Below are 16,122 nucleotides of genomic sequence, written 5' to 3' on the forward strand. Positions count from 1 at the left end.
TCCCCGTTTCTGAATGAATCTGCTGCTGCTCCGCCTGAACCAGCGCTGACAGCGGCTTCATTGAGACGCTGTTGTGGGACTACGGATAATAGTATGAACCCAGACACCATGGAGTTTGATGTTCCGACATATGTGGAGTTTACACAACAAGTATAAAGCAGAACTGGTGGTTATTTCAATGGTGGATGGCATAATCGGTATCGTTTTACGGAGATACGCGAGACGCAGTTCCTGGATGAGTCGGGGAAATTCACCGAGCTGTGTGCGGCTACGGATGATCTTTTGAACCCAAATACGACGGCGTTTCATGTTCCGACGTGTTTGGGACTTCCACAACAAGTATAAAGCAGAACTAGTGGTTATTTATTCCATGGTCGATAGCGGAAATGAAAGCTTCGTCGCTTGTCTCTCACAGAGGCAAGCAACAGAGCTAAGCCACGCCCCTTTGGTCGCGCCGCAAATTCGCGTTTGGTGTGAACACCCTCTTTCTACTCGCGCGAGTAAACTTCCGCGGTGGACGCGGCGCCGCAAATTCGTGTCGCGTCCGGTGTGAACACGGCATTAGATAAGAGTTTTCGCTTTGAAAGATTGTCCACCTTTCTTTGTTTTGTTTTTTGTCAAAGTCTCAGGGAGTCGCAACACAGGGGCTTAAGAGCCGCATGCGGCTCCAGAGCCACGGGTTCCCGACCCCTGCCCTAAGAAGTGTATTGGTCCTTATCTTCTAAACACAATGAGATATCAACAGGCTTTTGAAAATCTTTTGATGATATTGATCCAATAATGATCCACAGAGAACTTTGTAATAATCGGACCCAGCATTTACAAGGAGTTGGCAAGAATGTGTTCTTCACAAAATAAAAAATGGTGGAAAATCCAAGTAGGTGGAGCTTAGTGTTCTGGTTGACTTTTTTTGTAGAGCAGACTGAAGTGTGTTCAATTTCAAACCAATCGGTCATAAGGGGTGATAAGTGTGGGCTTTCAAGTGGAACAAGAACAGTAGGAGGCGCTAAAGAGACATTTCTTCATACCCGCATTTGGGGAGTTTTGGGATACGATAAAGCCTCCAAAAGGCAATTAAAGTAGAAGAAGAAGAAACATGAGTTTCGATAGGTTTAGGGTTAGGTACAGGTTACACACCCTGACTCTTGAAAAGGTCCAAACACCTTTTACTCAACATGGATTCATAAGAACTTCCTGTGATCACTTAACCAAGGAGGAAACAACAATTACCTCCATCAAAACAGAGTAACATTCTGTGTTCATGTTTGGTTCTGACTGGTCAGAGGGCCGTTGAGCCAGGCACGTCTTCTGACTATGACTCATTACTTTTCCATCAGAGCAGGACTTTGACCCAGCTGGCACCGCCTTCAACTGTCAGAGGATACAGACCCATTCCTGGCTCTTTTTTCATGCAGGTTAGTGCATGTCTAATCATGCCTCTATTCCTGGCTCCAGACCAGCTGGGAACTGTGATCTCTGAGGATGGACCTAATCCAGATCAGGATTAACAGATCAGCCTCCACCAACAGAACTGATAAGCACACAGTGCAACACTATAAAACACTGCAGCACAGTGACAACACTGCAATACAGTGACACGCTGCAGAACTCTAAAACACTAGAACTATGAAACACTACAACACGTTGACACAACACTGCAATACAGTGACATGCTGCATAACTCTAAAACACTGCAGAACTCTAACACACTGCAGAACTCTTAAACACTGCAAAACTCTAACACTGTAGAACTTAAACACTGCAGAACTCGAACACTGTAGAACTTAAACACTGCAGAACTCGAACACTGTAGAATTTAAACACTGTAGAACTCTAACACTAGAATTTAAACACTGCAGAACTCATAAACACTGCAAAACTCTAACACTGTAGAACTTAAACACTGCAGAACTCTTAAACACTGCAGGACTCTAACACTGTAGAACTTAAACACTGCAGGACTCTAACACTGTAGAACTTAAACACTGCAGAACTCGAACACTGTAGAACTTAAACACTGTAGAACTCTAACACTAGAACTTAAACACTGCAGAACTCTTAAACACTGCAAAACTCTAACACTGTAGAACTTAAACACTGCAGAACTATAAAACACTGCAGAACTATGAAACACTGTAGAACTATAAAACACTGTAGAACTATAACACAATGTAGAACTCTCAAACACTGTCGAACTATGAAACACTGTAGAACTTAAACACTGTAGAACTATAAAACACTGTAGAACTATGAAATAACTATAAACACTGTAGAACTATAAAACACTGTAGAACTTAAACACTGCAGAAGTTAAACACTGCAGAACTCGAACACTGCAGAACTCTTAAACACTGTAGAACTCTAACACTGAAGAACTCTAACACTGTAGAACTCTAACACTGCAGAACTCTTAAACACTGTAGAACTCTAACACTGAAGAACTCTAACACTGGAGAACTTAAACACTGTAGAACTTAAACACTGCAGAACTCGAACACTGTAGAACTTAAACACTGCAGAACTCGAACACTGTAGAACTTAAACACTAGAACTTAAACACTGTAGAACTCTAACACTGGAGAACTTAAACACTGTAGAACTTAAACACTGCAGAACTCGAACACTGTAGAACTTAAACACTGCAGAACTCGAACACTGTAGAACTTAAACACTAGAACTTAAACACTGTAGAACTCTAACACTGGAGAACTTAAACACTGTAGAACTTAAACACTGCAGAACTCGAACACTGTAGAACTTAAACACTGTAGAACTTAAACACTGAAGAACTCTAACACTGTAGAACTTAAACACTGCAGAACTCTAACACTGTAGAACTTAAACACTGCAAAACTCTAACACTGTAGAACTTAAACACTGCAGAACTCGAACACTGTAGAATTTAAACACTGTAGAACTCTAACACTAGAATTTAAACACTGCAGAACTCTTAAACACTGCAAAACTCTAACACTGTAGAACTTAAACACTGCAGAACTCTAACACTGTAGAACTTAAACACTGTAGAACTCTAACACTAGAACTTAAACACTGCAAAACTCTAACACTGTAGAACTTAAATACTGCATAACTCTAACACTGTAGAACTTAAACACTGTAGAACTCTAACACTATAACTTACACACTGCATAACTCTAACACTGTAGAACTTAAACACTGTAAAACTCTTAAACACTGCAAAACTCTAACACTGTAGAACTTAAACACTGCAGAACTCTAACACTGTAGAACTTAAACACTGCAAAACTCTTAAACACTGCAAAACTCTAACACTGTAGAACTTAAACACTGCAAAACTCTTAAACACTGTAGAACTCTAACACTGTAGAACTTAAACACTGCAGAACTCTAATACTGTAGAACTTAAATACTGCATAACTCTAACACTGTAGAACTTAAACACTGTAGAACTCTAACACTGTAGAACTTAAACAATTGAATTGAATTCAGTTTATTTTATATAGCCCAACATCACAAATACAAGTTTGCCTCGGAGGGCTTTACAATCTGTAACATGACATCCTGTCCCGGGACCTCACATCGGATCAGGAAAAACTCCCCCAATAAAGATAGTAAAAACCCTTTCACAGGGAAAAAAGGGGAAGAACCCTTCAGGAGAGCAACAGAGGAGGATCCCTCCCCCCGGATGGACAGAAGCAATAGATGTTATGTGGCCAGAATGAATAGCGTAGCGGAGTTACAGCACATTTAATGAATATGAATGATCCAGATAACCACGTTTCATAAAGCAGAAGGAGGTAGAGAGGACGGAGGGAGGGCATCAGCAGGGCCATGACAGGAGGCAGGACCGGTTCCAAGCTGGTTCCATCAGCAGGGCCATGACAGCAGGCAGGACCGGTTCCATCAGCAGGGCCATGACAGCAGGCAGGACCGGTTCCATCAGCAGGGCCATGACAGCAGGCAAGACCGATTCCAGGCAGCCATGAATCCATGGAAAAATAAAGTAGAGTTAGTAATGTGCATTGAAGAGACAATCATTTATCCAGAAGGAGAGAAAGAAGAGGAGAAGATGAGGGGAGGAGTGAAAGAGGAAGAGAAGAGGAGAGAGGAGCTCAGTGTATGTCCTCAGATGTCCCCCAGCAGTCTAGGCCTATAGCAGCATATCTAGGGTCTGGACCAGGGCAAACCTGAGCCAGACCTAACTATAAGCCTGAAACAGCCCTAACTATAAGCCTGAACCAGCCCTAACTACAGCGCCCTGTACATCGCTATTGTCTGCTGGGGGAGCAGCATTGGAGCCGGTGACACCAATAGACTTAACAAGCTAGTTAAGAAGGCCGGCTCCATCATCGGCTGCAAGCAGGAGTTTCTGGAGCAGGTGGTGGAGAGGAGGACGCTGAAGAAACTTTTGTCCATATTGGACAACCTGGACCACCCTCTCCACCACCTGCTGCAGGGCCAGAGGAGCACTTTCTCTAAGAGATTCCTCACGCTCCGCTGCAAGAAGGACCGTTACAGGAGAACATTCCTGCCGACAGCTATACGGCTTTACAACAAGTCACCGCTTGCTAGTTCCTCCGTGGATTAGTTCATCACTGTACCATATATATTTTGCATTTTGCACTTTGCACTATCTGTTTATCTAGTTTACTTATTTACTTAATTAATGAATACACTCTTCAGCTGTAAATATAAATATATTTCATTCCAGTTAGTTGTATTCTATTCTATTTTATTGTGTATATTTAAATATATAAATATATATATATGTATATTACTTTATTCTAATTTGTATATATCTCTCATCCCTGTTGCTTCTTTATATATTTTTATCTTTTATCTTGTATGTTTGTATTTCAAGTGGTAAGGCGCTACTGATGACGACAAAAAAATATCCCCTTGGGGATTAATAAAGTATATATTCATTCATTCATTCATTCAACTATAAGCCTGAACCAGTCCTAAGTATAAGCGCTATCAAACACTGTAACTGTAAAACACGGCAGTACAGTGACACACTGGAACTGATTTAGGAGTGAAGACGAGTTTCTGCTGGTCGTTAACATATGTTTGCTCTTTATTGGCATGGACTCAGCTGCTTTGTGGCCAAATGTAATATTAATAACTTTATTATGAAGTTAGTGTTGCTAACATAACAATGTTTGCTGGTTCTAACTTATCTCTTTAGCTAACAGATCAATACTGGGGAGAGCTATCAATAAACAATAGCTCGTAGCTAGTGGAGAAGTTACACAGTTCACTCCCTTTCTGTAGTTTTAGTTGACCCACATCTAAAGAATGTCTCTTTCTGTGTCCCGGACCCTCTGGTCGGTGAAGCAAAGACCATCTAACATGTTGCTGGCCATGAGAGGGAAACAACTCACAGGTAAGATGGTGGTTCTGTGAGTAATGTAATGGACTTTGACTTACCTGTACACAGGTGGACCGTCTCAGGTAAGTCAGGAGAGAGGGTGATGACGTCATCAGTCAGGAAACGTTAAGTTTGACCTCAGAGAGATTCAACAGGTAAGAAGGCCAGACTTCCACACACGCACACACACACACACACACACACACACACACACACACACACACACACACACACACACACACACACACACACACACACACACACACAGTAACTCATCCTCTCATTACAGACTTAACTGAAGCCAAACTTCCTCCTGAACGCTAAACAAGATTAAACTAAAGCCTCTGCAATGTCTCTCTCTTTCTCTCTCTCTCTCTCTCTCTCTCTCTCTCTCTCTCTCTCTCTCTCTCTCTCTCTCTCTATCATTCGACCTGACATCAGCTCTTTCTGCAGTTCAGCGTTCGTCTGAAGGAATTTTCTTTATCGATTGAAAACATTTTGTTTGGACTGATGAAGCTTTGAGTCAAAGGTAAATACTGTGTGTGTGTTAATGATAGTATTGTTTGCCTATCGGTGGTTTGGGGGGGTCGTATTTGATGTTTAATGTTTAATGTGTGATGTGCACACGGTGTATAGTTTGTTAGTTACTATGTTGGGTGTAGTTTTATACCTACAGGTGCTTTGTCCACCCCAATTTTTATTTTTATATTTAGTCAAACTGAAGATAGAAATAATCAAGTTGTATCTAATTATTAACGCCTTGTGTAATAATATGGTGATGAGACTCAAAGTGACAGAACGAGAAAGAGCAATTTTACCTTAGTTTTAAATCAGCCAATCGGGGAGCTGCAGTTTTGTTCTGACAAAATCAATTTACAGTGTGTGTGTGTGTGTGTGTGTGTGTGTGTGTGTGGTTTAATTTGATCAGATTAAAGGTGTCAACTGAAGCTCTGATTTCACCTTGAAACTCTTTAACGAGGAAATCTGAAGAACACAGTTTTATCTGAAGATTTTACTGAATATGTATATTGTTATAGGTGGAAAAGGTGTACTCTGCAAAGTACCCAACTTTCCTCGAGTCTCTGGTTGAGGTCTCTTCTACTGAGGGATTCAATGCCCAAGTGGGTGATGGAGAAACCTGGGGCGTGGGGACCTGATCTGAACCTCAGTGGTGCTTTGTTGGACTTATGGGTGAGTCATGGATTGGCCATAAGAACACCAGGTTCATAAGTGGAATTGGGACCAGAACAATGATCGTAGCTCAACTTTGTGGTTGTTTCATCAGATCGGCAGTCGTAGGTCTGCAGATATTTAGTATCAACAACAAAGCACCACTTGGGTTCAGATCAGTCCTCCAGGTTTCTCCATTGTTACCTACTTGAGCGTTGAAGTACCCACCTGAACTATAGAGTCCTGAGTTGATGCCTTTGTAGAATGCCCCCCAGGGACTCTGGGTCAGGGTTAGGAGCTCCGAGCTGCTGTTTGGTGGAAGAGCACAAACAACACTGCACCGTGACATCATCATCTAACACACCTGTGCCTGACTGTACTGTGACATCATCACCTAGCACACCTGTACCTGACTGTACTGTGACATCATCATCTAACACACCTGTGCCTGACTGTATTGTGACATCATCATCTAACACACCTGTGCCTGACTGTACTGTGACATCATCATCTAACACACCTGTGCCTGACTGTACTGTGACATCATCACCTAGCACACCTGTACCTGACTGTACTGTGACATCATCATCTAACACACCTGTACCTGACTGTACTGTGACATCATCATCTAACACACCTGTGCCTGACTGTACTGTGACATCATCATCTAACACACCTGTACCTGACTGTACTGTGACATCATCATCTAACACACCTGTACCTGACTGTATTGTGACATCATCATCTAACACACCTGTACCTGACTGTATTGTGACATCATCATCTAACACACCTGTATTGTGACATCATCATCTAACACACCTGTGCCTTGTTGAGGTCGCTGGTCTTTAAGCTGTCAGTCAGAGTTGCAGTCTGAAACAATATGAGATCATTTACAGCAAACAGGCATCAGGAACTAATTCAGGCTGTTACAAACCAGAAGTCTTACCTGCAGTTTATTATACGTTGTATGCTCCACCAACCAGAAGTCGATAGCTCCAGTGTATCATGGACCGGAGTCACCCGAGGTCCAGGTGACGCTTTACGCCACCTCACCTGGATCCTGCTGCTTAAGGTTACTGATTGTGGCATTTAAAAAATCGTGATCTCAGTATTGACCAAATAATATTTTCAAAGCTACCATCAGATTATAAAGTACATGGGTCAGACTTCCAACTCATATATTGATGTGATGTCATCACACCGCTGGGTGATGTCATCGAGTGAGAGTGATGTTCAGCTTAATGTTGGTGTATAGTGATGCTATGTCTTTCCCTCCCTCTCAGCTTGTGTTAAGAGCGTTAGCAATGTTGCTATACTTAGCGTTCTTAACGCTCTTTAGCATTAGCTAATAATGTCAGTCAGCATTATCGTGAAGATTTAGAGGTCAGGGGTCACAGGAGTCAGCTGGGTTCACACACTGTGATTGGTCAGCGTTTGAGACGAGACAAAAAGGGTTAGGGTTAAACTTAAAGTCTCGAACTGTACAAATGTACAAATATAACAGTTTGAGTGTCTGGATGTCACTCACGTCACTTCATCATCAAACACTGGTGTCATCGAAACAAACCACTTTGAAACATGTTCATGCTAGACTTCATGTTTTAATTCAATCATTTTGTTTCATCTCTGAACTGAAATAATACGCCTGAATTAAATTGTTTCTATTTATTTTCTGAATATAGGATGCAGCTTCCCAGGTGGTTGCTCGGGGTGTGGCTGTGGTTGCTCTGCATCACTGAGATCTGGACAGCGACCTTTAAGCTGGCCCTGATAGGTCCGTGGTCATGTGACCCCATGTTCTCCCGGGCAATGCCGACCGCAGCGGCAAACCTGGCATTGTCGCGGTTACGGAGCGACATCAGTCTGAGCAGGGGATACTGGTATGACGTCAAACTACTGGATGAGGACTGCTCCGCCTCCAAAGGTTCGCTAACCAATCAACTAACAAAGGGTTCATCCATTAAATCATGAGCACAAAGATTCAAGAAAATGTAATAGATTGTGATATAAAATATGTTGATTTAGGCTATTATAGATCAACTGTAAGAAACATTCCCATGACTCCTATTTGTCTCATTAAAGGTTTTATCATCACCTATTCTTCTTTGGTTTATTTCAGCTCTGACAGAACTCGGGGACATGGAGGGTTATGGCCATGCATACATTGGGCTCTTTAACCCTGCCCTCTGTCATGCTGCGTCCTTATTGGCTCAGCACTGGGAGGCGGGGCTTGCCTCTCCTGGTTGTCTGGATGCTGATTGGCCAAACCTGGCCCCCGTCACTCCTCCCAGCAGAGTCCTGTTCACTGTGCTCAGATTCTTCCGCTGGGCTCACGTCGCTGTCATCTCAGGTGAGTATGTGATGTCACTGCAATGGGAGGTCTAACAAGAAGAGGTGATGTCACTGCAAGGGGAGGTCTAACAAGAAGAGGTGATGTCACTGCAAGGGGAGGTCTAACAAGAAGAGGTGATGGGTTAGGTTATCTCCAGGTTCATGGAACCGCGATGGGCAAAAAGTTTGCCCCGACCTACGCCAATGTTTACATGGCGGACTGGGAGCAAACCGTTTTTTTTAAATGCAGTCGATTGCCCAGCTTCTATGTTCGGTACCTGGATGATATTTTCGGGATCTGGAACCATTCTGAGGCCACATTTGGCGACTTCATAATCACCATCCCTCGATCTCGGTAAAATACAATCTCCAGCCGGAAAAAATTTAATTCTTGGACACCGAGGTTCTTTCTGATTAAAAAAGAAAATGGAGAAAGTAGCCTGGGAACGAGGGTCTACTTCAAGTCGACCGACACCCACGCACTGTTGCATGAGTCTAGTTATCACCGAAAACGCACATATAGGGGAATTGTTAAATTGCAATTAATACAATATAACAGAATTTGCACAGTTGCGGGGATGTTGAGTCGGCCACAAGGACCATCTTCCAGTCACTTAGACGTCGGGGGTACAGTCGAACCTTTCTCCGGCACATTAAAGCGGATGTTCAGCGAGGCCAGCAACAAGGGGTGAGACCTAGGAGAGAGGAGCAAAACTACCATCTGGTCCCCTTAGTCTCTACATTTTCCCCGGCTTCCAGGACTCTGAATGCTAAGACCAAAAGAAACTTCAAGATTGCACAGTACCGCGTTGAACCACTTTCTGATTTTAAAATTATAGTAGCTTTTGGAAGGAATAAAAACATTAAAGACCTTCTAGTATGTGCCTCCCTTGCGGGAAACACAAGAAAGAAAAACATGGCAGACATTTTAAAAGTACTACATTCTTGGTGAATTCACTTACTCACATGATTGCACCTCAAGTGTGACCAAGCCAGAGTCAGTAAATGTAGTATATTGTATTGAGTGCTCCATCTGTGGGAAGCTGTATATTGGTCAGACCAAGAACAGGCTAGTCGTAAGGTTAAAAACAGCATTTGTATTTTATTGAGACCACAAAAAAGACTCAACTGTATGAACATTTCAGACAGCATGGGAGGGAAAACCTTTCTATCATGGGGCTGTAGTGGGGATCCTCGTGGTCGGATAGACAGAGACTGGCTAAAGAGATGCAGTGGATTGTGAGATTAAAAACAGTTTACCCCCATGGCCTAACCCTAACCCAATTTACCTCCTCCAATGATGGATGGGACACATTCATTGGAGACCGGGAAGGACACACACATTTGAGAACCATTAGTGTTTTGGATGTAAAGTTTGTGAGCCTGTGCATTCTGGCTACCTAAGGGTAGCTCAAGCTTCCCCCCCCCCCCTCTGCCCCTAACCTTAACCTTGTTTGACCCTAACCTTAATCTTGTTTAACCCTAAACTTCTAACCTTAATCTTGTTTAACCCTAACCCCTTAACCCTGTTTGACCCTAACCCCTTAACCTTGTTTGACCATAACCTCCTAACCGTAATCTTGTTTAACCCTAACCCCTTAACCTTAACCCTGTTTTACCCTAACCCTAACCCTGTTTGAGCCTAACCCCCTAACCTTAACCTTGTTTGAGCCTAACCCCCTAGCCTTAACCTTGTTTGAGCCTAACCCCCTAACCTTAACCTTGTTTGACCCTAACCTATCAGCACCCTCTGACCTTTGGGAGAGCACCGGACAGGAAGTGGCCTCGGCGCTTCGGGCTCTGGGCCTGCCCATCGGTCCGGTGGTCACCATGGAAACAAAGAACAAGGGTGGACCCCGGGAGGCGCTCAAATCGATCAGAGAGGCCGGCGGGGTCAAAGGTCAGAGTTGGAAGATGAACTGAAATTGAAATGTTGTCGTTTTTGTTTAAATTAAAGAAAAACAAGGGGAAAGATGTTTAACTGTGTTTTGTCCAATGAGAAACAAAACCAAAGATAAATATATTATTCATAAACTGTTGTACTTTACTTCTCAGTGGTGATAATGTGCATGAGCTCTGTCCTGATTGGTGGAGAGGATCAGAGAGAGCTCCTATTGGCTGCCCTGGACATGGGGATGGTTTCCGATGGTTACGTGTTTATTCCTTACGATGCCCTGCTGTATGCCATGCCGTACCAGGTAGGGTAAAAAATTATATATATATATTTTATATATAGTTTATACAGTTATATAACAGGCATCTGAACCTTTAGTATGAATATAACTGTAGTGTATATACAATTATACAACACATAGTTACGACTCAGCAATCTGAATCCTCAACTGAATATTAGAACGAGCTGAAATCATTATGACATCACACCTGGCTGCTGTCACTCAGACCTTCACATATGACATCACACCTGGCTGCTGTCACTCAGACCTTTACATATGTATTATTACAATGTCTTGAAAGTATTTGAGTGGAGTCGAGCTATGGTCTCTGCTGCGAGGTGGTTCCTGAACTGGGTTTCATGACACACCAGTCTACCCAGTCTACTGACGGGATGAAATGGTACCGTTATGAGTCTGACCCCAAGTATTTCCATGGAAACAGAGATTTCTTTATGGCCCCATGATATAGATATATTTTGATTATTAATCCTCAAAGAGTTCAAACAGTAAGTTCTCCTTCAGAATACATTATGTTTGTTTTGGTCTCTGGTTTTCTCCTCTGTCCAATCAGGACACAACGTTCCCTCAGCTCACCAATAGCACGCAGCTTCGTCACGCCTACAGCGCCGTGCTGACCATTACCATGGCGTCGGACCAGAGCTTCTACCAAGCTTTCCGTCAGGCTCAAATGAACCGAGAGATACGGTCAGCTGTGGCAGCTACTGAGGTAAATACACAATATGTACTACACAGCGTGTACACAACTACTACTACACAAAATGTACACAACTACTACTCACTACCAACACTCAAATGAACCGAGAGATCCGGTCAGCTGTGGCAGCTACTGAGGCAAATACAGAATATATACTACACAGCATGTATACAACTACTACTACACAACATGTACACAACATGTAGACAACTACTACACAACATGTACACAACTACTACACTACTACTACACAACATATATACTCCTTCTACACCTATGTACACAACTACTACTCATTAACAACTACACCACAAATGCACAACACAACATGTACACAAAAATACTTCACAACTATTACACACTATCAACCACACCACACCAAGAGATCCGGTCTGCTGTGGCTAAATACACAACTACTACTACTACTACTACACAATTACTTAACAAGTACTACACCACACGTACACAACAATATACCAAATAGTAATTTTACCAAATAAGCCAAGCTTATTTTGGTTAGTTTGGCTCAGTTACCATGGAAATAAATACATAATGTACATAATGTCTTTGGAACCATCTTTAGCATAATGTATTACATTTGGTCTACAGGTGTCTCTGGTCTTTGGGGCCATCTTTAACATACTGTATTACATTTGGTCTACAGGTGTCTCCGGTCTTTAGGGCCATCTTTAGCATAATGGATTACATTTGGTCTACAGGTGTCTCTGGTCTTTAGGGCCATCTTTAACATAATATATTACATTTGGTCTACAGGTGTCTCTGGTCTTTAGGGCCATCTTTAACATACTGTATTACATTTGGTCTACAGGTGTCTCTGGTCTTTGGGGCCATCTTTAACATACTGTATTACATTTGGTCTACAGGTGTCTCCGGTCTTTGGGGCCATCTTTAACATACTGTATTACATTTGGTCTACAGGTGTCTCCGGTCTTTGGGGCCATCTTTAACATACTGTATTACATTTGGTCTACAGGTGTCTCCGGTCTTTAGGGCCATCTTTAGCATAATGGATTACATTTGGTCTACAGGTGTCTCTGGTCTTTAGGGCCATCTTTAACATAATATATTACATTTGGTCTACAGGTGTCTCTGGTCTTTGGGGCCATCTTTAACATACTGTATTACATTTGGTCTACAGGTGTCTCCGGTCTTTAGGGCCATCTTTAGCATAATGGATTACATTTGGTCTACAGGTGTCTCCGGTCTTTAGGGCCATCTTTAGCATAATGGATTACATTTGGTCTACAGGTGTCTCTGGTCTTTGGGGCCATCTTTAACATACTGTATTACATTTGGTCTACAGGTGTCTCTGGTCTTTGGGGCCATCTTTAACATACTGTATTACATTTGGTCTACAGGTGTCTCCGGTCTTTGGGGCCATCTTTAACATACTGTATTACATTTGGTCTACAGGTGTCTCTGGTCTTTGGGGCCATCTTTAACATACTGTATTACATTTGGTCTACAGGTGTCTCTGGTCTTTGGGGCCATCTTTAACATACTGTATTACATTTGGTCTACAGGTGTCTCTGGTCTTTGGGGCCATCTTTAACATACTGTATTACATTTGGTCTACAGGTGTCTCTGGTCTTTGGGGCCATCTTTAACATACTGTATTACATTTGGTCTACAGGTGTCTCCGGTCTTTAGGGCCATCTTTAGCATAATGGATTACATTTGGTCTACAGGTGTCTCTGGTCTTTAGGGCCATCTTTAGCATAATGGATTACATTTGGTCTACAGGTGTCTCCGGTCTTTAGGGCCATCTTTAACATACTGTATTACATTTGGTCTACAGGTGTCTCCGGTCTTTGGGGCCATCTTCAGCATAATGTATTACATTTGGTCTACAGGTGTTTTCGGTCTTTGGGACCATCTTCAGCATAATGTATTACATTTGGTCTACAGGTGTTTTCGGTCTTTGGGACCATCTTCAGCATAATGTATTACATTTGGTCTACAGGTGTTTTCGGTCTTTGGGACCATCTTTAACATAATATATTACATTTGGTCTACAGGTGTCTCCAGTCTTTGGGACCATCTTTAATATGGTGTACTACATTGCAAAAGCAGTGGAGGAGCGTCGTCAGGCAGGGGGTGGGCACTGGGTGACAGGCAATCAGCTCATCCAATCAGATGGAGGCTTTGATTTCCAGGGCTTCAATCAGGTCAGAAACATTTTAACATTTAAGAAAAAGAATACATTCAAAATATTTGTTATAAAACGTATTCACTGAATGTTGGTGACCTGAAACGTATAGAAATATAATACAAGAATGCCAAAGTGAAATAAAGTGTAAATTAAAACTGCAGCATGTTTCAAAGGAATGAGCAGCTTTTTGAAACGTTCATGGGCTGAACTTCAAACCTGGACTCAAAACATCACAACTTAACTGAGACTTAACTGATTTAAACTATTATTTCTTTATTACCTAAAAAGATAAACCCCTGTTGGTCTGGTAACTTGGGAGGTTAAGGTTTTTATGACTGTAAAAATGGACGTTGTGTCTCTGTCCGTCTCCATCTTGGCAATGAAGACAGAATAAAATGTTTAGACATAATGTGGGTGTGGCCAGCTGAGATCACACCCACCCACTCAAAGAGACCACGCCCTAGATTATTCAATTGTCAAGCCTTATATATACAGTTGTCATGAATGGAGATATTAAAGACCAAAACCGCGTTTAGTACCAGGCTGTAAATATGTTTATTTCTGCTGTGAAGTTTTTAACATGGAGGTCTTTGGAATTGACTATCTTTTGGAGGCTCTAGTGGACGTTTGAGGAACTGAAGTTTATTATGTAGTTATGTAGTTTTTGCGGAGATGCAAGCTTACATATTAGAAAAGGTCGTGAATAAATGTATAGTGTAAACCAGATAGGATTAATTGAGTAAAACATTATTTCACATTAATGACGCATCAGAATCAGAACCATTTATTCACCAGTTATGTTTACACAGATTTTTCTTAGCGGAAGGTGCATAGCATTAGACAGACGATACAATCAACAACCAACAACAACAACAACAACAACAATGCAATAGATATTAAATTAAGAAAAAAATAAAGTGCTCAGACAAACAGATAACAGTAATGTAAACAGGAGTGGAGGAGGATGTTGTCAGATCAAGTTTCATCACCTCCTCTCTTGTATTTCCTCAGGTGTTGTATGGAGGTAGAGCGGGGCGGGGCCTGCTGGCCGGGTATGTGGTGCTGAATAGCGATGGCGACCGACTCGTGCCGACGCACTCGCTCGCTCCGACACACACAGACGGGACGGTGGGAGGCCTGAGACCTCTGAGTCGCTCCTTCATCTTCCCCGGAGGAAAACCCCCCACCGCCAGCTTCTGTTGGTTCAGTCCAGATGAGGCCTGCAGTGGGGGTGTGTTCACTGGTCTATGTCGAGGGTTGGACGTTTGTGTATCATAGATTCAGTCCAGAGGAGGCCTGCAGCAGGGGGGTGTTCACTGGCCTAAAGGGAGGGTGGGAAGTTTGTATCACATGTACTCCATCAGCTTTATCTGTGATGGGGTGTTCAAGTGCAGCTCAGGATGTCCATGGTAACTAAAAGCAGGACTTGAAACTTCTTTGACTTCTGTGTTTTTCTGCAGGTTTTGACCCAGTGAACATGTTCTTTGTCTTCTTGTTGTTCTGCGGTTTTACTGGAGCTGTGATCTACTGGGTCAGGTAACACGATGATGATAGCATTATTAATAACGATGATAATGATGAAAATATGAATGATAATATTTATAATAATGATGATGATTATTATGATATGTGTGTACAGGAAGTACAAGAAAATGGCAAACATCACAAAACTCATCCTGACTCTGGATGACATCGTCTTCATCGATACTCAAGTCAGCAGGAAGGTAGGATGCATTTTCTTCTCTAAAGTATCATTAACCTTCCTGTTATGTTGAGGGTCAAATTGACCCGGGAACATTCAATTCAGTTTATTTTATACAGCCCAACATCACAAATACAAGTTTGCCTCGGAAGGCTTTACAATCTGTAACATAACATCCTGTCCCGGGACCTCACATCGGATCAGTAAAAACTCCCCCAAAAAAAGATAGTAAAAACCCTTTCACAGGGAAAAAGGGAAGAAACCTTCAGGAGAGCAACAGAGGAGGATCCCTCTCCCCGGATGGACAGAAGCAATAGATGTCATGTGACCAGAATGAATAACGTAACAGAGTTACAGCATATTACATGAATATTATATATATTATATATTATTCATATAATTAGTAGTAGGCATGGTCCATGATCCAGATAACCACGATCCATAGAGAGGACGGGCATCAGCAGGGCCACGGTAGGAGACAGGACTGGCTCCAGACAGCCA

General features: G+C 42.3%; 1 protein-coding gene across 1 annotated transcript in view; it reads left to right on the top strand.

Moving 5' to 3' along the window:
* Positions 1-8,209: 8,209 nt before the first annotated feature.
* Positions 8,210-16,122, top strand: part of LOC306734550 (retinal guanylyl cyclase 2-like) — a gene marked incomplete at both ends in the record, with an annotated part of 29,019 nt that continues 21,106 nt past the window's right edge. The window contains 9 exons of the mRNA XM_079215906.1: positions 8,210-8,450; positions 8,646-8,876; positions 10,602-10,757; positions 10,913-11,055; positions 11,603-11,758; positions 13,786-13,935; positions 14,931-15,150; positions 15,380-15,455; positions 15,559-15,643. Of these exons, the coding sequence (XP_079072032.1) occupies positions 8,210-8,450; positions 8,646-8,876; positions 10,602-10,757; positions 10,913-11,055; positions 11,603-11,758; positions 13,786-13,935; positions 14,931-15,150; positions 15,380-15,455; positions 15,559-15,643 (1,458 nt within the window). The remainder of the gene's footprint in view (positions 8,451-8,645; positions 8,877-10,601; positions 10,758-10,912; positions 11,056-11,602; positions 11,759-13,785; positions 13,936-14,930; positions 15,151-15,379; positions 15,456-15,558; positions 15,644-16,122) is intronic.

The sequence above is a fragment of the Taurulus bubalis genome (genome assembly GCF_910589615.1).
Source record: "Taurulus bubalis genome assembly, chromosome: 3".
Lineage (NCBI taxonomy): Eukaryota > Metazoa > Chordata > Actinopteri > Perciformes > Cottidae > Taurulus > Taurulus bubalis.